A 22,143-nucleotide genomic window follows, 5' to 3' on the forward strand; every position below is an offset into this window, starting at 1 on the left:
CCAGAGAGTCCTGGTTAAGGGAGGTACAACCTGTACTTTCATTTCACTTTATACTACCCCAAGCGACACCACAAGAAGGCAGACAATCTGGTGGAGGAGTGAATGATTAGAAGACTAGAAGGTGGACTGCTATGCTATCCTGATGACAATGCAGCAATAAGATGACTACACATGGAGAAACAGGTATTATGCCCTCTTACAGAGAAAATAGTTCTCCCCCCTTCCTCTAATCAACCTTGTTATTATAATGACAAATTTATTGTATAAAATGTATCTTAATTTCACTTGATTTAATTTTTATCCTGCTTTTAAGCCAATTCAAAACATGCTTTCTTTCCTCTTTCCTAGAAAAGTTATAGGCTAAATCATTTCAACAGAAAAAGGTAGCACTGGAAATCGAAATCCTCTGATTCCCAAGGGCCATTGATGAAGCAGATGGTTTCAATTTAAGTTACTGAATGCCTGTGAGATTATAGTGTCAATGCTAATTTGGTTTGCAGGGTCTTGCAACCAAGGCTGTCAGTGTTGTGAAATACACATTTTGCAGCATTTTAAATTATGAATTAAAACTACCTAAAGGCTTCACAAACAGCTATCAATTTTTGTTCATGCAGAACTTCTGGTTTTACTCAATGTAGGTTCCAGTACAAAAAGTAGTTTTCTCCCTCCCCTTCATTTAGCTTGCAATAAACCCATAACTGTATGTTCAAATCAGTGTTGCCAACTCATGATTTTATCTGGGTCCTGCAATATTTGGGGGGGGGTTGCTTTTTTGCTTTTTTTTTTTTTTTTAAAGTTAAAATCCCAGCTCCTAAAGACAATGAATTGTATAAAAATCTCAGCTTCTAGTTAAGACAGAGTAAGGTTCAAGTCCTCATGGCAGTACTGGAAAGCGTGAAAAAAGTCAAGTTCATTTATAGATTCTGAAACCAAAAACCAACTGCTCCCTCAACTTTTTAAAATCTCACAATATTTAAACCACTTTCCATTTTGGAAGTCTACATCATGATCTTTTGAATATTTGAGGTTGGCAATACTGAAATATTATTGGGATATGCCCTCTCTTCCACCCATGCAAGCCCAACAGACCAAATTGAGCTCAGTGTAACTTCAAGGATTAAATTGCAATCCTACTTCACATAAAAGTCAGTGGCATTACATCAGAGATAAATTTGAACTATTTACCTCAGTGGGGAACGTTGGATATAACAGTGTAAGCTTGGGTGGGCTAGACATCACTTTTGCCCTTCTCCAGTACCTTTAAAAACCCAAATCCCATAGAAAAGTAGCTGGAGATCCAGAGTTAAGTCTAAGGATTTTCAGCAAGGATTGCAGAGGGTCAACCTCACCCCAGTCAAGCTCCTGCTGTCACAGCGAGTGCAGGAGAGAGGACTGACGCCTGCTGCTGCCCTTTGTCAGGCCCCTCAATCTTTCTGGCTCATGCTGCTCAGGGGAAGGGCAGAAGTGGGGGGGGGGGGGGCTCCACATCCCCCTCGGGACAGCCCTGCCCTTAGTAAAACAGCTGCCCTGACTGCTTGCTCTTGTGAAGTCTGACCCCCAAAACAGAGATAGAACCTATTGGAGCAGACCTCCAAACTACCACACTACACCCAGAAGCTTCTGGGTGTGGAGTGTTAAATCTGCCTAGCAACAATGACCCAGACACAACTCACACCTATCTCCCCACTATCAGCCTCAAAGAGATATCTCCCTATTAGGCGTACATTCATTACAAAAGTAGAATTTGGTTCCACATATATAGTATTTCCATAAAAGTGTCATACTATGCAGAATCAGCAGTGTTAAGTTACCTGTTTTCGTTTAGTCATTCAGTTGTGTTTCCAATAATCAAACAATACACAGAGTTCTTCTTACAACAGAAACATGAAATCATTGCAGAAAGAACTGACAACTTCCTGTCCTTTATGGGGTAGACTTATCTAATTTCTTTCAACATATAATCTTCATTTTACTCAGTGTTCTTACAATATAAAAACAGCCAGATCCTACGTTGTTATACCTATTTCGCAGTTGCTGAGCACCAAATAACTAACATTTTGCAGTGGTATAGATATCATATAGATCCTGCACCTAGTGTAATAAACAGGAAAGAAGTGCAGCTGTACATTCTCTCTTTTTTTTAATATATAGAAGCCCGCAATTTAGGTACCATATGTCGAACATCAGTTTGCTGTTTGTTGAGCTACTCTCAGCATTGGCCAGCATAAGGTATAAAGAGAAACCAAGCTCCACAGTCTCGGTGGACCCCCAAATGATGCAGAGATAGGTAAACCCCTTTCTCTTCCCCAGCCAGTCATTCTCTTGAGTGGAAATAGGGAAGTGGGTTTTGGGGGCAGGGGGAGCGGGAGGAACCTAGGCCCACCCTCCACTCCAGGTTCCAGCCCAGTGCCTTATAATAGAGCAGTCTGTAAAGGTCTCCAAAACCAGCTGAGACATAGCTACAAAATCCCTGGTCTAATTCCCAGCACCTTTCTTCTCTCAGGCTCTTCCTCCTAGTATCCACTGGTGCTTCTTCCTCCTAAACTCCCTGCAGCGCTCTCTCCATCCTCTCAGTTCCTCACACACTAACTGTACAGAAGCCTTTTTATACCTAGTCTCAACTGGTTCTTTAACTGGCCCCAGCTGTTCTAACTGGCCTAAGATCACTTGACTCTGTAAACCCACTAAATTAACTCCAGGTGCTCAATTGCCCTGATGGATTCTGGCAATTGAGCCCATGCCAGTTCTGGACTTGCCCATACCAGTTTACCCTGGGAACAGAGATTTATTCAGTCTGAAGCTAATATACTTCCTTTCATCACTCTTTTGTATCCCTCTGACCTGACTGTCACAACATATATATTATGTATATGTGGGGCTATATGGACAAACATGTATTTTTATATACAACACAATAATTGCTAGGAGCTATGTAACAAGCATTCTCAACATACATGCTTTCATGAGTTGGAACTTGGATACAAGGATGTCAATAATGGAAGTTTAGTGGACAAAGACAATAGAATTTGGGTTAAAGTTCAGAAGCTGTCAACAATATTGAGGACTGGTTAGAATTAAAACACATCTAAGAGATATGCTTACCGCAGTGTCATTGGTGGTAATATACACCAGCACATCAGAGTTGTTTCTACTGTTAATGTATCGGTAACAGTTCCACACACAACTAATCAGATAACCCTGCAAAGATAATATGCTTATTATTAAAGAAAATAGGAAATGCATTTTTCCACCAGTTTTGTGAAAATCCCTGAACTCAGATTAGCTAAGGATCTTCTTTAACCAACCGAAGACAGGATATTCACAATTGCTAAATATTACACAACAAAAGGAAAGACAACAAAAAAGCTAAAATTGTACATAAAAGCCAATAAAATGTCATTTTTGCTTAAAAATATTTTAACTACTTCTGTCTTTATTGAGTCCCTCTGCCACACACACTTTACATTTCTTGTGAGGTTGGAAGCGGTCATTTCATAAGACAAGAATTTTTTTCATGATGCATTTAAAATTACATTGGGAAAAGTTCTTATGCAAAATCTGGACCAAATTAGTTAATCTTTACTACTGCAAATATTAAATTGTTATATTACAAATTAAACAATATACTTCATGTAATAGTTTCTATGCTATTTCAAAGTATTTATTCTTACTCAGATATTTATATTTTTCAGTATTATAAAATCTTAATATTAATTCAGTAATTGTATCCTGATCTAATATGCTTCCTACTTTTGTCCTTGGAGTTTAAGACCAGAATATGATCACTGTAGCAACAGCCTTGGGTTATTTGACTAAAACAAAATAAAAAAGATGTTCTATAGATATCTAAGTATATGCCGAGGAATTTGATCTGTCCAAAGATTAAATATGAAATACTTCAATAGCTTTGCATGGTTTCACCATAAAATCTGAATTCTGAAATCACAGAACCTATGATAATGAGTGCAGTGAAAGCACATACTAAACAGGAGTTCTGTACAAACAAGAATTTAAGAACTGCCATATTGGGTAAAACCCAAACCAGTAGGAGAACACTTCAATTTCCCTGAACATTCAGTAACAGATTTAAAAGTGGTCATCTTTCTTCAACAACAAAAAAAGCCCCCTTCAACAACAGACTTCAAGGAGAAATTGCAGAGGTGCAGTTTATTTACAAACTTGACACTGTTAATTTGGGTTTGAATGAGAACTGGTCTGGCTCACTGCAAAGCAATATTTCCTCTCTTGGGATTGATACTTACTCATCAGCTGTTGGGTGTGGGTCCTGACTGAATTGGCCTCATTAGCACTCGATAAAGTAACTTCCTTTTTTCATATAATTTCTCTAATTTCCACTCTAGACATCTGACCAAGTGGGTTTCTGCCCATGAAAGCTTATGCCCCCCAAAAATCTAAGTCTTTAAAGTGCCACGGGACTTTTTGTTGGTCTCCCAACAATGGCCAATACCAGAGCTACAGGAAAAGTGTACAGAACAGGGCAACTTTGGGGTGACCCACTTCTATGCTCTGATAATCAGCGGGTTTGCATCCCATAGTCAGTGATGAATCTGTCCTCCATGGACATACCCAGTTCTTTTTTTTTAAGCCCAGTTATACTTTTGGCCACAACAACATCCCATGGCAATGCATTCCACAGGTTAGCTGCGAATTCTGTGATAAAGAACTTCCTCTTGTTTGTATGTGTTTCATTGTGTGACTCACAACGCAAAGCTTTTGTATTGTGGGAAAGGGTAAATAAGAATTCTCTGTTCACTTCCCCCCACCAAACTATTCATGATTGTATAGATCTCTAAACACTAATTCTTGTCTATAGAAAGTGTTGTCTGTAGAGGCTATTCATTTTAGGGATATAAGAAACTAGTCCACTATCCAATAAGCAGAAGCTTATCTGATAGTCAATTAATGATGCAACTATCATCATTAGGGGGGGAGAGCAGGAGCCGGTGCTGGGAAAGCTGATTCCCCCTCAGCACTGTCTCCACAGGGAGCAAGGGAAGTAGAGGCACAGCAGAAACAGTGTGAGCAGGGACTGAAGCAGTCTCTGCTTGCGCTGCTTCTGCTGCAATTCTGCTTTTGAAATGTATAAGAGCCTCATTAGCTCCCTGCAGCGCCTCAGCCTTTGAAATGTACCAGTGCCCTGGCGGGGCTCTTATACATTTCAAAAGTAGAAGCAAGCGTGAGGCCAGTGGGGGAATCCGCCAGGGCTCTTGTACATTTCAAACGCTGAGGCACAGCAGAGAGATAATGGGGCTCTTGCTACAGTTCAAAGGCGGAGGCACCCTTATAAACTAACTGAATAGCCGATGGAAATCTCATTGACTATTCAATTAGTTAATCTAAATTTAACATCTAATTCATTTTTAACTATTTTGAAATCCCTGATGTCAAAATCCAAACTCAGATATCCTTTGCCTTGATTCCATGTCAAACAATACACTAGTTTCACAGATCAGACTAAAGATTTCTAAAAGTCTAAGCAAAGCTGTTTTTGACCTTGTGAATAATGTATTTAAAATTACAGTTTACATTTTATACTATTTTGTAATGTTCTTAGTCACTTACTCAAGTCAGATCTGCTAATTTTCACTTGTTTAAACAGGAGCTGTTTCTCAGGCTGATCCACGTACCTTAATTAAAGGGTCACCAGCTAGCATATAGCAGCAACTAGATGCCAGAATGCTAACCCACACTCATTTGAGAATACAAGCAGCTGACTTAGATTTGCTGGCCAAGAGCTTTGAACATACACATTTCTTGGCTAGCTGAACATTAGTAATGGAAACTCATTTTGCCTGCAGTACACTGAAAGTCCAGCAACTTTCCTTTAGATTTATTCTTACGAACTCATATTTATGCAGAAGCATCATTAAGCTGAGTCACTGAGCTATTTGCTAATTATTTTTTCCCCAAAAAACTTGACAGCTTTCAAATAGAGCTTTAAAAATGTTACTGGACACTGCAGTTAGTACATTAATCTCTGGAGACCCTTTTGAAAGGAATTAAATGATCTCAATCTATCCCCTCCTTAGTGGTATTTATGCACAACACATACCAAACCTCACACATGCATACACACCAATTCAGTAGGAATGGTAATCTTTGATCAAAGGAGGCACAAGAGTCAAAACACAAGGGTATGGCAGGATACAATTAAAAAAAACCTGAGTGGAGAAACTTGCACAGTGCCTGATGATTTCCATTACAAGAGCACAACAATTCATTACATTCTACCCATACAAATATTTAATGAACTCCCAAATTAGTATGCATTTGTTCAGCAGCACAGATCACAATCCCATCATGGTATTGGACAGCATAAAAAATTAACAATTCGTGTTTCAGGGCCATAGGAAAAAATACACCAAATTCAATGGGTACCTTTACACAGCCCAGGGGAATGTAATTTGGAAGTGATTTGATCTGATCCCTCAGTTTGACAATTTAAGAAAATATCACTACAGGCAGTCCCCGACTTACGTCGGATCCGCACTTATGAACGGGGCTCTCTCGCCCCGGAGGTCGAGGTGGCGGATTGCTACCTGCGAGCTCCGGGGGGGAGAAAGCCCCGTTCGTAAGCTGCTCCGGTGCCCCTGGTCTGCTGGAGACCGTCTCCAGCAGACCAGGGGCACCGGGCGGGTTCCCGCGCTTCTGAGGCTTTGCCAGAGCAAAGCCTCAGAAGCGCGGGGAACCGCCGCTGCTGCCGCTTCAGTCCCGGTGCCTGTGGTCTGCTGGGGACCGTCCCCAGCAGACCACAGGCACCGGGACTGAAGCTGCAGCCGCGGCGGGGTCCCGCGCCTCTGAGACTTTGCCAGAGCAAAGCCTCAGAGGTGCGGCACCCCGCTGCGGCTCTGCTCCCCGTGTCCCTGGTCTGCTGGGGGGGGGGGGGGGGGACGCAGCTAGTGTGCCCCCCCCCCCCCCCCCCCAGCAGACCAGTCTTTTGTTTTGGACCCTGGGGCAGAGCAGCTGGGGCGCTGCCGATTGGTCCTGCAGCGCCGCTCTGGGCACTACTGGACCAACTCAGCAGCACCCCAGCTGCTCTGCCCCAGGTCCTGATTCAGCTGCTATTGGTCAGTTTCAGCAGCGGCTGAATCAGGACGCCTGGGGCAGAGCAGATGGGGTGCTGCTGGGTTGGTCCAGTAGCACCGAGGAACGGCGCTACTGGAGCAACCCAGCAGCACCCCAGCTGCTCTGCCCCAGGCGTCCCCAAGTCAGCTTCTGCTGAAACTGACCAGCGCTGACTACAGGAAGCCCGAGGCAGAGTTGCTCTGCCCTGGGTTTCCTGGAATCAGCTGCTGATCAGTTTCAGCAGCAGCTGACTTGGGGACGCCTGGGGTTCTTAAGTTGATTCTGTATGTAAGTCAGAACTGGCGGTCAGTTTCAGCAGCGGCTGAATCTGGACGCCAGTTCCAACTTACATACAGATTCAACTTAAGAACAAACCTACAGTCCCTATCTTGTACGTAACCCGGGGACTGCCTGTATTTGACAACTGCATACATGTCACATGTATTCACATCTAACAACATAGTAAATCATGTGTGGGTGGCTAAAGCACTTCCATATATATATATATATATATATATATATATATATTTTTAAGCTGCTCAATTATCTACCATCTTCTTTCTTGCAGTCATATCCATGTTAGCTGAAAGTAACATCCCACTGGTCATTATAGCCTTTTTATCTCAACAATCTACAATTGTTTTGCAGAGGAAGAGGGAAGGCTATTCCAAAAACATTCCATATACAGAAGATGAAATCTGTATACACATACTTACTTTGAACGCAAGGATGATGCTGATAAAGAGAAGAATAATCACAACTAGACAAGTGGGATTTACTGCCATGAACTCTTCTTTGTAGGGAAAGTTGGCAGGCTGCAGAAAAAAAAAATCTCTTGAAACACCAGAAAGCCATTCCCCAGGCTCTTTAATAGTTTGAGAAGGCAGTTAAATCTGGTTACTTGTCTTTTGACCTGTTAGTTTCTGGCACATCTGAGTCTAGTAAGAGTTTTAACCACAGTGATGTCTTCATACTTCAGAAGACAGGACAATTCAACATAACATGCACATCCTAGTGAAAAGAAAAATGGAGGCTATTTTAGGTTTGTATTTTGTTTTTTGCCTGTTAGCATTATAACTAACCCAAAAGGAAAATGCACAGAACTTCAGGAAGTTTAGAGAATGACAGTTTGATATAACTGGCAAGGTTTGTGAGGATTAACAGTGATAACATCTATTATCATATAAATAACTCTTCATTCAGTTTAGGCAGGAAAAGCTGGTTTGCAATACAACATGGTCCTAGGGCAAAAGCACAGGCCTAGGAATCAGGAGAACTAGGTACTATTCCTTCCTGCCACAGACTTCCTTTCTGACAAGTGACTTTACTTCTCTGCGCTTCAGGGCTTGTCTTCACTCCACACAAGATTTACACTGCCACAATCGATCTTCTGAAATGTGATTTAGGCAAGTCTAATTAAGACTCGCTAAATTGATCTCAGAGGACTTTCCAGCTGGTGTCTAGTACTTCTGTTCTTGCCATGAGTAAAGGAAGCTGACAGGGGCATTTGGTCCCATTGGCCTCCCGCTGTAGGGACACTGCTAAGCTTCTCTTAAGGTAAGCCGACGCCAGCTACATATTCTATGTAGCTGCAGTTGCATACTTTAAGCTGAGCTCCCAGGTCTAGTGTAGACTTGGCCTTAGTCTCTCATCCATATAACCAGATAATACTCTTCAGATAACACTTCACAAGCAGACTGTTGCTAATGAATAAAGTTTTACATTTGAAAGGGACTTTAAGATCATTGGACAAAATAAGCTGGAGTATTTATTATTTATTGCATTTTTTAAAAAAAATTTAAGAGTGGAAAGCATGAAAAATAAAATAAGCAAATTGCTCTGAGACACTGCAATGTACAACTTGTAACGACAGCTGGAGTAAGTCTCAACTAATACATTAAATCGTTCTTTGCAAAAGAACTTCACTCTGCTGTCTGGGGAGAAGCCACTAAGCCTAAGCCCAACCACCCCAGGCGGTGGGGAGCAAAATCAAAACCTAGGCTTCAGACTAACCTGAGCCTTGCTGCCCACGGCTGAAGCTGTTGGACTTTGGGTCCAGGTAGTTGGGCTCAGGCTTCAGCTTTGGCCCAGGACATTGAAGCTCAGGCTTTGACCCAAGCCCCCACCAAGCATAAGCCAGTCTCCATGACTTTATTCAAAGAGGCTCGTGACTCAATCTGGGGTCATGACCCACAGCTTAAGAATTATTGGTCCAACCTTAAGTCTGTCTTCAGCAGACAATAAGGAACAGCAATAATAAAGCTTCCTGAATGTAATCTCTTTGGCACTGAAATTCTATTAAAAGAAAACCCCCAGAACCAATTTGTAACTGGAATGAAGATTCAGACTGACACTTCTATCATGTTAGACACGCATATCGGAGAACCTCTGCCACCGTTCCAAGGCTGGATACATGTCAAGTCAGTATTTTGTTCACACCCCAATGGCGTATTTCCAGTTTTCAAGTGTACTGGAATTTGGTCCTTTAAAGGAAAGAGGGTGGGGAGGAGGAAACGACCAATAAAGCTTCTACTTCTTTAAAGAGCAGGAACATCTGCTAGAGCCATGAACTGTCAGCTAGCCAAGCTCAGCAATAGCAGGTCAAGGCTTGTTTTTAAGTGCTAGTCAATAGAAATTTCAGATTCTATGCTAGGGAAATAACAAAACAAGCTACAAAAAGCATCAGTAAGTATAAAATATGTAATTTTCTAAGATGGTTATTCTAATAAGAATGCTACAGAGTGATCCAGTAATTTTTTCCTCAATCCCAGCCCTCCTGTGTTTTGACTATAAAAATTCAGGATGGACTAGGCCTCTTTCTACATGGGCAATGCCATTTGAGTTTTATGGTAGCAATACTGTGCATTCACATCTTTTACAATACCTCACAATTAGCATGAAAGCTCAAGCCAGGATCCTGCATGCTGGTGGTCTTACATGCTGCCCTGTGAGAAAAAGGTTATTTGAAAGCTAGCTGATAGCTATGTCACCAACATGCTTCTTTCTAGAAGAAAGATCAGTCTTGTTGCAACAGGTTTCTACGTAGCATCAAGGTCTCCATGTATGAGAGATGGGCATAGTGAGAGACTATATACATGTTGAAGGGCATTATTTTTAGCTAAAATCATGACACTGGTGAGGCATGCTATACAGGTGCAACAATTAAAGAACTAATATGTGAAATAAGACCATAGGGCTACATTTTGGTGCACAGTAATGAAACAAAGCAGAAACATGTCGTGACAGACTCTCCCACCCCCTGCTTTATGAAATTGACTTATGGATACCAATATGCATAACTCGAAGATGCTTTGGGCACAATACCTTATGTAACCTATGAATTTTAAAGTTTCAGCGAGGTAGCCCTGTTAGTCTGCAATTGAAAAAAAAAACTTTTAAAACAACAAATAGTCTTGCAGCACCTGAGAGACTAACAAAAATGGAGATGATATCATGAGCTATCTGAAGTGGGTTATGCCTACAAAAGCTCATGATACCATCTACATTTTTTGTTAGTTTCTAAGGTATTACAGGACTATTTGTCATTTTTAAAGTTTTTTTTAATGTCTCAATCTGCTGGATCTGTATATCTTATTTTGGTGTTTGTATCACTGTTGTATGTAAAATCAGAGATATGGAATAGGGAATGGCTTATGGTTTTAAATGTGCAAATGAGAGCTACTCAGGGTGTTTCCCTCAATGTCTGGTGATCACCTGTAAACAGCCTCCTTTTGTCCTTTAAGTTTAAGCAGTGGTTGGACATGTGACCACCCCAACTGGGGTAGGGTCTGACCAGGTAACTTTCTGTGGAAGAGGAGAATGTGAAACAAAGAATTTCCGCTTAAAAGGAAGGCTATTTAAGATGCAAAGTTTTCAGGCATTTTGGCTGGTATGTCACTCTCAAGAGCATAAACCAGAGATCCTAGGGGGGAAAAAAGATCTTCCCTGCTTGGAGGTATAGCTGGAATAAGAACAGTTGTAGGGCCAGTATGCAATAAGTTTTAGGGTGCATTTTTTTACAATTTTAAATGTGTAACTTACTTTGCTTTTCCTGTTTTCACTTGCAACCACTTGAATCCTACTGCTTGTCCTTAATAAATACCTTTATTTACTATAAAGTCCATTTTAAATAATTGTTACCTGGGGGAGCAATCAGTGTGTACATCCTCCTTTAATTGTTAAAGAGGGCTTACCTGAATGATTTATTTGGGGGTTCTGACCTCATTGGGGAGTAGGTTTCCTGGAAGCTGTGGCCAAACTGCATTGGCCCCAGACCTAGAAAGATTCAGTGTCTGTATTGCTCTTTTTTTTTTTTTGTCGGGGGGGGGGGGGGGGGAGGGCACGGTGAGATCTCAGCTCTGTGCCTTGGCTAGGGGAGACCAGAAGATCTGGCCCAACAGGACAGGGTGATGAGATGCCTCAGAAAGCAAGGTGGCGAGTGTCAGTGGCTTTATCAACATACTGGGAAGCAGCCCCAAGGGGTCTTCTGTGACCACAACACAGGGTGACATACTGCAGCATAAAGGCACAAGGTAATTAACATGACTACCATAATAGTACTTTGGCACGCTGGGTTCTATGCTTACCCTGCTATGGAATTTGCACAGATAATCAAGGAAAAAGAGCGTGAAAAGATTGTTTGCCATTGCTTTCAAGCAGGGGGAGAGGAAGGAGATGAGTATATTATGGGACCTTGATGACATGTATCCAGAACCACCCGCTACACTGTTCTGGTCCCATCAGGCACGGGGACCATAGCCCAAAATGCAAAGGGGCAGCAGGAATTGAGGAACAGCTACCCATAGTACAAGGCTGTCAAAGTCAACAGTACCCACCCTATTGGGGATGCACTATGTCGAACTCTTGTGCACAGTGGGGACAACCACCTTCAACTTTACAAAATGGGGTGCTAGAAAATCCACCCTAGTAAGTCGACCTTATCTCTCAGTGTAGACAAGGCCTTAGTGTCAGATCCCTGAGACCTCCAGCATATTAGTCAGCAGAACTCTCCTATGAATAATGCTAACCCTCACTGAGCCTTGCTGGTAAATAGTGCACCTCAGTCCCCAAACCCTCTGAAGTATTCCCTTGTGTTATCCAGCCCCCACCTTCTGAACACTGACAAAAATAGCAGCTTATTGCCAGTTACCAGGATCAGCTCCTAACATATATTTATTAAGGGATGTGATATTAAGGATGTTAAGTAACGGTCAGTTAGGCTGGGGCTCTTGTACATTTCAAAGGAGGAATGTGGAACTCTGCCTGCAGCCCAGGGCCAGCAGGAAGTCCCTCTGACTCCCGGCTGCACAGGGCATGCCAGCTTTGAAATGTACAAGAGTCCCCAGTGGGGCTCTTGTGCATTTCAAAGTGGACACGCCCTCATGGAGCCTGGAGTCAGCAGGGGACTCAGAGTCCCCCACTGACCGTGGGCTCCATGTGGCACTACCGCTTTGAAATGCCACCTCAGCACTGCCGCTTTGAAACGCCTTGGCAGCATTTCAAAGCAGCAGCACTGCACAACTGATCCTGGGCTCAGCTGTGCAGCGCTGCCGCTTTGAAGTACTCCCTCTTCTCCCCTTTTGCTGCCTCTGATAGAGGTAGCGGTGGGGGGGGGGGGGGGGAAGGGAAGAGGAAGAATAGACTAGTCAACTGACTAGTCATCTAGCCCTTAATAGCCTTAATATTTATATTGAAACCAAGGATAAGTTTATTACCAAAGATTCAAGGCTAACGGAAACAAAAGGTTGCATTTCTAGACACTAAAGTTAACTTTTATTTGGAGTTTCTTACTCAAAATGTCTTTTGCAGCCTTTCCATCAAGCCTGCTTATGATCCTGTTTTCACAGCTGTAAATCCACTGCCTAAATGTTAATTTTTCTTCTTTTCTCTTATATTTCCCCAAGTTCATGGTCTTTACCTCAGTCAGAATAACTACCTCTCTACTGTACTGCCTTCCTGTTGACTTCACATCTATTAGCTGAGTTTGTACGTATAGTGTTTCCACTGTCGGCTTTCACTGCTTAGTATGTGTCAACTGAGAAGCAGATGGGAAAAAAAAATCTAAAAGTATGGATAAACTACCTGGATAAAACACTTTAGGAGTATGTTTTCAGTATAAATATGCAACTCTTTGTATCTGCACATATTTCAGTGCGACTGCTGACCAGCATGACTCTGCTTCCAATTAAGACCTCACATAGTATTATTTGGTGAATCAGAATGTACATACCTGAAATCAGGATGTTCTTGTAAATCCTTCACCTGCTGGCACTGAGGGACTAGTTCTTAGGGTCAATCTATTACTAAAACTTTCTTCTGAGGGTGGGACATCTCCCTGAAAGAGCTATGTTCCTAGCAGCATCACTTCCAACATTTACAATGACACCACAACAATAATCATCATAAAGATGCCTAGAAGTAAACATACAAACTAATCCTCCATCCTCCTCCTACTCTGTGGTCTACTCAGGCTTTTGGCCAAAGGGATCTGGTCAAGATCCTTTTAGGGTTTATACATTATCTTGAGGGATAATTATAAACTCTGCAGCATGACTCATTCCCTCACCTCCATGGGACTTACTAGGGATATTAAATATAATACATTTAAAAGGCTGAAGCGCATCAGGGGGATCCGGTGTGAGCGGAGCCAGCTGATTCTCGGCTCGTACCGGGTCCCACCCCACTGCACACCAGCCTTAAATGTAAATCAACTGTCCCAGCTCATGCCAGGTTCCTCCCGCTGAGCTTCTGATTTTTAAATGTACAGTAGACTTCCGATAATCCAGCACCTTTGGGACCTAGGTGGTGCCGCATTATCAGATATGCTGGAGTATCAGGAAGTACTCCGACGGGTCTGCCGGAACCCACACTGCATCCAGGGGTTGGACTGGGAATGGCGCGGCGGGGGGCAAACCCTCCACCGTTTTGCAGGAAGGCGCAGCAGCCGGCCTGCAAGCAGCAGCGGATGAGAGGGAGCTAGAGCTAAGTCCCTGAACTTGCCCCGTTCCAGCTGCGCTGCTCCACTGCTTCCCCAAGTCCGCTGCTGTTGAAACTGGCAAGCGGCTGACTTGGGGAAGCGGCGGAGCAGAGCAGCTGGAGTGCTGTCAGGTTGGTCCTGCAGCGCTACCCCTCACCCCCCTGCTCGGCAATAACTACTGCAATCTGGGGGGTGGGGAGCCTGCTCCCCTCCCAGAAACTCTCAGCAGCGGCACTGGGCTGAGCGCAGCCGGAATGGTGCAAGTTCGGGGACTTAGCTCTCGCCCCCCTCTCCTCTGCTGCTGCTTGCTGGCCAGCGGCTGGGTTTCCCCAGCTGGCCTGTCACCAGTGGCTGTGCGGGGCTTCCCCCGCCTTCCTGCAAAACGGCGGAGGATTCGCCCCTCACCACGCCATTCGCCGCCCACCCCCCAGCAGACCTGTCACAGGGATATAATCACCTTCCCCTCTTCCCTTTCCCAGCCACGAGTGCCCATGGGGCTCACAGCAGCTCCAATTGTCCGGCTGGCTGAGCACTTCCGGGTTCCAGTTGGTGCTGGACTATCAGGAGTGCCGGACCACTGGATGTCAGACAATTGGAGTTTTACTGTATTAAGAGCCAGAAGGCTCTTAAATACATTTAAAAAGCAGAGGCACAGCATCTGGGATTGGGCGCAAGCCGGGAATCAGCTGATTCCCAGCTCACGCCAAGTCCCCGCTACCCCTTGCCTCTTAAGCCAGCTCCCCCAGCACTGGTTTCTGATCCCCCACTTGCTGCCTGGTAGAGGCAGCAAGGCGGGGGAGGGGGAAGAAGCAACTAGTCAAGGGGCTAGTCGACTAGTCACTTACATCCCTGGTACTTACAGCTTTATTCTAATTTTTTTTTTTTAAAAGGCTAGTAAAAATATGAACAAAATTCTTCAGTAAAGTGACCTTCACCTTTCCCTCTTGCTCCTGTACGATCAGCTATAATTATTTAATCCCTTCAGTTTGGGTACAAATTTTCCAGTCTTACATACACTGGACTTTACTAAGCAAGTAATCCAGTTAATTTGAGTAAAACTACTCACAAATAAATGTAGGTGCAACTATAACTAGTGTTTCCCATTGCTGATGGTCCCAGTTTGTGCAAATGACAGCTAATGTGAATTGGAAACATACCCCTAGTGTACAGTACTGTACTGACAGCCACCAGACATGTTCATGGCTTATTACTCTAAAGAAAGCATTCTCCATGACGATTAAGGAGATGGCAGGTGAAAGAAAGCCCAATGTGAAGTAGTTCTGAAAGTCCAACAACATCTTAAACGGCATGGAAAACACTGACGTGTTATGGAAAGAGTTCACTTTCCAATGTATGAACCATGTTTGGTACCATACATAGCCGGATGCTATCCATAGCTTTGTGGAATGTGATACTGTTTCTGCTCTCAAGTAAGAAACTGTCAAGATGGTGAAGGACGTCAGCTTCAAGGAGGAAGATGGAGTAGGAGTTTCATGCTGACCAACTAACAAATAAGGAACTGAGTTAGAACAACAACAGATATCCAAAGAAAGCAAGGATGATGACAGAGCAGGAACCCAACAGTCTGCCGATAAAGAATCTTTCCTGTTTTCTTGGATTGCTGTCTGAGAGGACACAAGTCATACAGAACAGTGATCCTTTTCATGAAGAGCCTGCCAAAGTCTCCAGAGCTCTTGCTTGCTACAGGGAGATCAGTCATTCAATGAGATTCATGAGGGAGAGCAGATGTTGATAGTCCAACTTCTGAAACCAAAAAGTCAGCCACTGAAAAGCCAAAAATTTTATAAAATGGATACATGTGCCACTCTGAACTTCCAGTTGTAAAACCTGGTGACTATTAAACTCAACGGAGAAAAAAAAACAAAAAAATCTCGCTGTCACAGAAAAAGAATTTGCTTCCAAGATCATATGAGGCCAAGACCAAAAGCAGAGAATTCAACAGAAGCAGTCAATATGTACAGTTTGTTCCTCAGAAACATCAGAACGAACTGAAAAGGTGGTAGGTGCAGAACAAGGCAAGGACTTAGATTTCAAACAAACCAAAGACTTAGATTTCAAACAAACTATCCAAGCTAAGGGATAGTTAGATAACCAAGTTGTTACTAGCGCAGGTCATACAATTAGAAAGCTAGTGTGCATCAGAGACACTTAGACAGCATAATAGTGTAGCTGGTGGGAATGTAGAACTTAATGGGCAATGTGCTACAATGCTAGATTCTATTATGTTTTTCAGCCACTAGATGGCAGTGTGTATAAAATACAGGCAGTCCCCGGGTTACGTACAAGATAGGGACTATAGGTTTGTTCTTAAGTTGAATTTGTATGTAAGTCGGAACTGGTACATATTGCAGGGGAAACTCTAGCCAAACATTTCTCCAGAGCTCAGTTTTATTCTCCCACACCTCACTTCCCTCAGTCCTTTATTCTCAAGCTGAGGTGTCTGCTGAGAAAAGCCGCTCTGCGTCTCCCTGGTCTGCTGGCGGGGGGGCGCTAGCTTCGCGTCTCCCATGTCTGCTGGGGGGAAGCAGCTAGTGTGGGGTTGCCTCACCCCGTTTGTAAGTAGGGATCCGATGCAAGTTGGATCCATGTAACCCGGGGACTGCCTGTACCTTACAATGAACTGTGATAGAAATGTAGCCGTGTTAGTCTGGTGTAGCTGGAACAAAATACAGGACTATGTAGCACTTTAAAGACTAACAAGATGGTCTATTAGGTGATGAGATTTTGTGGGCCAGACCCACTTCCTCAGATCAAATAGTGGAAGAAAATTGTCAGAACCATATATACCAAAGGATACAATTAAAAAAATGAACACATATGAAAGGGACAAATCAAATTTCAGAACAGAAGAGGGATGGGGGGGGGGGGGGGGAGGTAAATGTCTGTGAGCTAATGATATTAGAGGTGATAATTGGGGAAGCTATCTTTGTAATGGGTAAGATAATTAGCGTTTTTATTCAAACTTAGGTGTAAAGTGTTGAATTTAAGCATGAATGACAGTTCAGAGGATTCTCTTTCAAGTATAGTGTTAAAAGCCCTTTGAAGCAGGATGCAGGTAATCAAGTCGTTGAGACAATGTCCTTTCAGGTTGAAATGGCAAGAAACTGCTTTTTCTTTGTGATCCTGTCTAAAAAAAACCAGTTTCTTGCTGGGGGGAGTGGGGGGGGGGGGGGGAGAAAACAGGAGAAGAGACATGGAGAAGAGTCCCAAAAAATCCCATTGTATGACGGGTTATTGGCTGGTTTAGAAATAATGGGCTTGGTAGTGTGGATGTTTCGCTTATAAATTCAACCTTATTTCAAAATAACGCCCTAGAGTAAACCAGGGTTATGTAAGCTACATGAGGGCTCATCCACATGCACATCTATTGATGTGATATATACCATCAAGCACCAGCAACGCCTCTAAGCTATGTATACTGGCCAAACTGGATAGCCTCTGAGCCAAAGGATGAAGGACTCTAATCACCATTTAGGATGTCTAACACACAAACCTGTAGGGAAACATTTTAACCTTCCTGGACATTCAATAATGGATTTATAAGTAACCACTCTTCTATAAAAGATTTGTATCACCTGATTAGAATTGTATCACCAGGAGGGCTTTGGCTTCCTTGACCACAGATGCTATTCCAGGAAGGACTGCTAGACAGAGATAGCATTCACCTTTTGAGGAGGGGGAAGACCCTATTTGGACACAGACTGGCTATCCTAGCGAGGAGAGCTTTAAACTAGGTTCGACGAGGACAGGTGAGCAAAGCCCACAGGTAAGTGAAGAACATGGAGACCTGGGAGATGGGTCAGAAATGGGAGGGAGAATGGGCTATAATAGCAGAAAGAGAGGAGGGTCAAGGCAAAACTGGGAGGCAAGATCCAATCAGTATCTTAGATGCCTATATACAAATGCGAGAAATACGGGTAATAAGCTGGGAGAACTGGAAGTGCTAATAAATAAATACAACTATGACATTGTTGGCATCACAGAAACCTGGTGGGATAATACACGACTGGAATGTTGGGATGGAAGGGTACAGCTTGCTGAGGAAGGATAGACAGGGAAAAAAGGGAGGAGGTGTTGCCTTGTATATTAAAAATGTACACACTTGGACTGAGGTGGAGATTGACGGAGGAGATGGAAGTGTTGAGAGTCTCTGGGTTAGGCTAAAAGGGGTAAAAAACAAGGGTGATATCATGCTAGGAGTCTACTACAGGCCACCTACACAGGTGCAAGAGGTGGCTGAGGCTTTATTTAAACAACTAACAAAATCATCCAAAGCCCAAGATTTGGTGGTGATGGGGGACTTCAACTATCCAGATATATGTTGGGAAAATAACACAGTGGGGCACAGACTACCTAATAAGTTCTTGGACTGCATTGGTGACAACTTTTTATTTCAGAAGGCTGAAAAAGCTACTGGGAGGAGGGGGGGGGGGAAGCTGTTCTAGATTTGATTTTAACAAATAGGGAGGAGCTCGTTGAGAATTTGAAAGTGGAAGGCAGCTTAGGTGAAAGTGATCATGAAATCACAGAGTTCACAATTCTAAAGAAGGTTAGAAGACAGAACAGCAAAATAGAGACAATGGATTTCAAGAAGGCGGATTTTGGTAAGCTCAGAGAGCTGATAGTCTTGATTCCCATGGGACCTTACCTGAGGAGAAAAACAATTGAGGAGAGTTGGCAGTTTTTCAAAGGCACATTGTTAAGGGCTCAAAAGCAAGCTATTCCGCTGCGTAGGAAAGATAGAAAATATAGCAAAAGACCGCCATGGCTTAACCATGTGATCTTGCATGATCTACAAATAAAAAAAGGAGTCCTATAAAAAGAATGGAAACTAGGACAAATTACAAAGGATGAATATAGGCAAGCAATGGAATGCAGGGGCAAGGTTAGAAAGGCAAAGGCACAACATGAGCTCAAACTAGCTACAGAAATAAAGGGAAACAAGACGACTTTTTATAAACACATTAGAAGCAAGAGGAAGACCAAGGACAGAGTAGGCCACTGGTCAGTGAGGAGGGAGAAACATTAACAGGAAACTTGTAAATGGCAGAGATGCTTAATGACTTCTTTGTTTTGGTCTTCACTGAGAAGTCTCATGAAGGAATGCCTAACACAGTGAATGCTACTGGGAAGGAAGTAGGTTTAGAAGATAAAATTTAAAAAAAAAAAAAAAAAAAAAACACACACACACCCACCCACCCACCCGGTTAAAAATCATATAGAAAAGTTAGATGCTTGCAAGTCACCAGGGCCTGATGACCCTGAATACTCAAGGAGCAGATAGAGGAGGTATCTGAGCCTCTAGCTATCATCTTTGAAAAATTATAGGAGACAGGAGAGATTCCAGAAGACTGGAAAAGGGCAAATATAGTGCCCAAATATAAAAAGGGAAATAAGAACAACCCAGGAAACTAGAGACCAGTTAGTTTAACTTCTGTGTCAGGGAAGATAATGGAGCAAGTAATTAAGGAAATCATCTGCAAACACTTGGAAGGTGGTAAGGTGATAGGGAACAGCCAGCATGGATTTGTAAAGAATAAATCCTGTCAAACCAATCTGATAGCTTTCTTTGATAGGATAACGAGTCTTGTGGATAAGGGAGAAGCGGTGGAGGTGGTATACCTAGACTTTAGTAAGGCATTTGATACAGTCTTGCATGATATCCTTATCAATAAACTAGACAAATACAACTTAGATGGGGCTACTAGAAGGTGGGTGCATAACTGGCTGGATAACCATTTTCAGGGAGTAGCTATTAATGGTTCTCAATCCTGCTGGGAAGGTATAACAAGTGGGATTCCACAGGGGTCTGTTTTGGGACCGGCTCTGTTCAATATCTTCATCAACTATTTAGATATTGGCATTGAAAGTACGCTTATTAAGTTTGCAGAGGATACCAAGGTGGGAGGGGTTGCAACTGCTTTGGAGGATAGGGTCATAATTCAAAATGATCTGGACAAATTGGAGAAATGGTCTGAGGTAAATAGGATGAAGTTTAATAAGGACAAATGCAAAGTGCTCCACTTAGGAAGGAACAATCAGTTCCACACATACAGAATGGGAAGCGACTGTCTAGGAAGGAGCATGGCGGAAAGGGATCTAGGGGTTATAGTGGACCACAAGCTAAATATGAATCAACAGTGTGATGCTGTTGCAAAAAAAGCCAACATGATTCTGGGATGTAACAACAGGTGTGTTGTGAGCAAGACACGAGAAGTCATTCTTCTGCTCTACTCTGCTCTGGTTAGGCCTCAGTTGGAGTATTGTGTCCAATTCTGGGCACCGCATTTCAAGAAAGATGGAGAAATTGGAGAGGGTCCAGAGAGGAGCAACAAGAATGATTAACGGTCTAGAGAACATGACCTATGAAGGAAGGCTGAAAGAATTGGGCTTGTTTAGTTTGGAAAAGAGAAGAGTACGCTTATTAAGTTTGCAGATGATACCAAACTGGGTGGGGTTGCAACTTCTTTGGAGGATAGGGACATAATTCAAAATGACCTTAGCAAGTTAGAGAAATGGTCAGAGGTAAACATGATGAAGTTTAATCAAGAGAAATGCAAAGTGCTCCACTTAGGAAGGAACAATCAGTTCCATACATACAAGATGGGAAGCGACTGTCTAGGAAGGAGCATGGCGGAAAGAGATCTAGGGGTCATAGTGGACCACAAGTTGAATATGAGTCAACAGTGTGATGCTGTTGCAAAAAAAGCAAATATGATTCTAGGTTGTATCAACGGGTGTGTTGTAAGCAAAACTCGTGAAGTCATTCTGCTGCTCTACTCTGCACTAGTTAGGCCTCAGCTGGAGTACTGTGTCCAGTTCTGGGCGCCACATTTCAAGAAAGATGTGGAGAAATTGGAAAGGGTACAGAGAAGAGCGACAAGAATGATTAAAGGTCTAGAGAACATGACCTATGAAGCCAGGCTTCATGAACTGGGCTTGTTTAGTTTGGAAAAAAGAAGATTAAGGGGGGACATGATAGTGGTTTTCAAATATCTAAAAGGGTGTCACAAAAAGGAAGGAGAAAATGTGTTCCTCTTGGTTTCTAAGGACAGGACAAGGAGTAATGGGCTTAAAGTGCAGCAAGGGATGTTTAGATTGGACATTAGGAAAAAATTCCTAACTATCAGGGTGATCAAATATTGGAATAAATTGCCAAGGGAGGTGGTGGAATCTCCCTCTCTGGAGATATTTAAGAACAGGTTAGACAGACAGATGGTGTAGACGGAGCTTGGTCCTGCCTTGAGGGCGGGGGGCTGGACTCGACCTCTCAAAGTCCCTTCCAGTCCTATGATTCTAAGACTCAGAGGGGACATGATAGCCCTTTTCAGGTATCTAAAAGGGTGTCAAAGTGGAGGGAGAAAATTTGTTCCTCTTGGCCTCTGAGGATAGAACAAGAAGCAATGGGCATAAAGTGCAGCAAAGGAGGTTTAGGTTGGATGTTAGGAAAAGGTTCTTAACGGTCAGGGTAGTCAAACACTGGAATAAATTGCCCAGGGAGGTTGTGGAATCTCCATCTGTGGAGATATTTAAGAGTAGGTTAGATAAATGTCTATCAGGGATGGTCTAGACAGTACTTGGTCCTGCCATGAGGGCAGGGGACTGGACTCAATGACCTCTCGAGGTTCGTTCCAGTCCTAGTATTCTATGATTCTATGATTAGAGAGGGCTACAGCTGAACTGGAGTTCATATACAACTTCAATACTATCAACTTAGGCTTGAATAAAGGACCTTGAATAGTAAACACTACAAAAGTGATTTCCCTGCATTTTATATTCACATTTCCACATCTAATGCTATGAATAAGATACATCCAGCCTGACTGACTTAGCTTCATTAACACTGGTCCTACAATTGACAAGTAATTGATTTTGCTGTTATGTATACTCTGAATTCAGTAATTTCCACTTCAACTCATCTGATGAAGTGGGTTTTACCCATAAAAGCTCATGGTCTAATAAAGTTGTTAGTCTTTAAAGTGTCATAGGACTAGGGATGTCAACATGTAGTCAATTACATGATTAATCAATAAGTCTGGGCCTATCAATTAATCCTATCA

General features: G+C 42.9%; 1 protein-coding gene across 1 annotated transcript in view; it reads right to left on the reverse strand.

Annotated features, from left to right (window-relative positions):
* LAPTM4B (lysosomal protein transmembrane 4 beta) overlaps positions 1 to 22,143 on the reverse strand; it is a 94,033-nt gene that overhangs the window by 23,517 nt on the left and 48,373 nt on the right. Inside the window, exons 5-6 of the mRNA XM_075920334.1 lie at positions 7,803 to 7,901; positions 3,103 to 3,198 (exon numbers count right to left, since the gene is read on the reverse strand). Of these exons, the coding sequence (XP_075776449.1) occupies positions 3,103 to 3,198; positions 7,803 to 7,901 (195 nt within the window). The remainder of the gene's footprint in view (positions 1 to 3,102; positions 3,199 to 7,802; positions 7,902 to 22,143) is intronic.

This window comes from Pelodiscus sinensis, chromosome 2 (assembly GCF_049634645.1).
Source record: "Pelodiscus sinensis isolate JC-2024 chromosome 2, ASM4963464v1, whole genome shotgun sequence".
Lineage (NCBI taxonomy): Eukaryota > Metazoa > Chordata > Testudines > Trionychidae > Pelodiscus > Pelodiscus sinensis.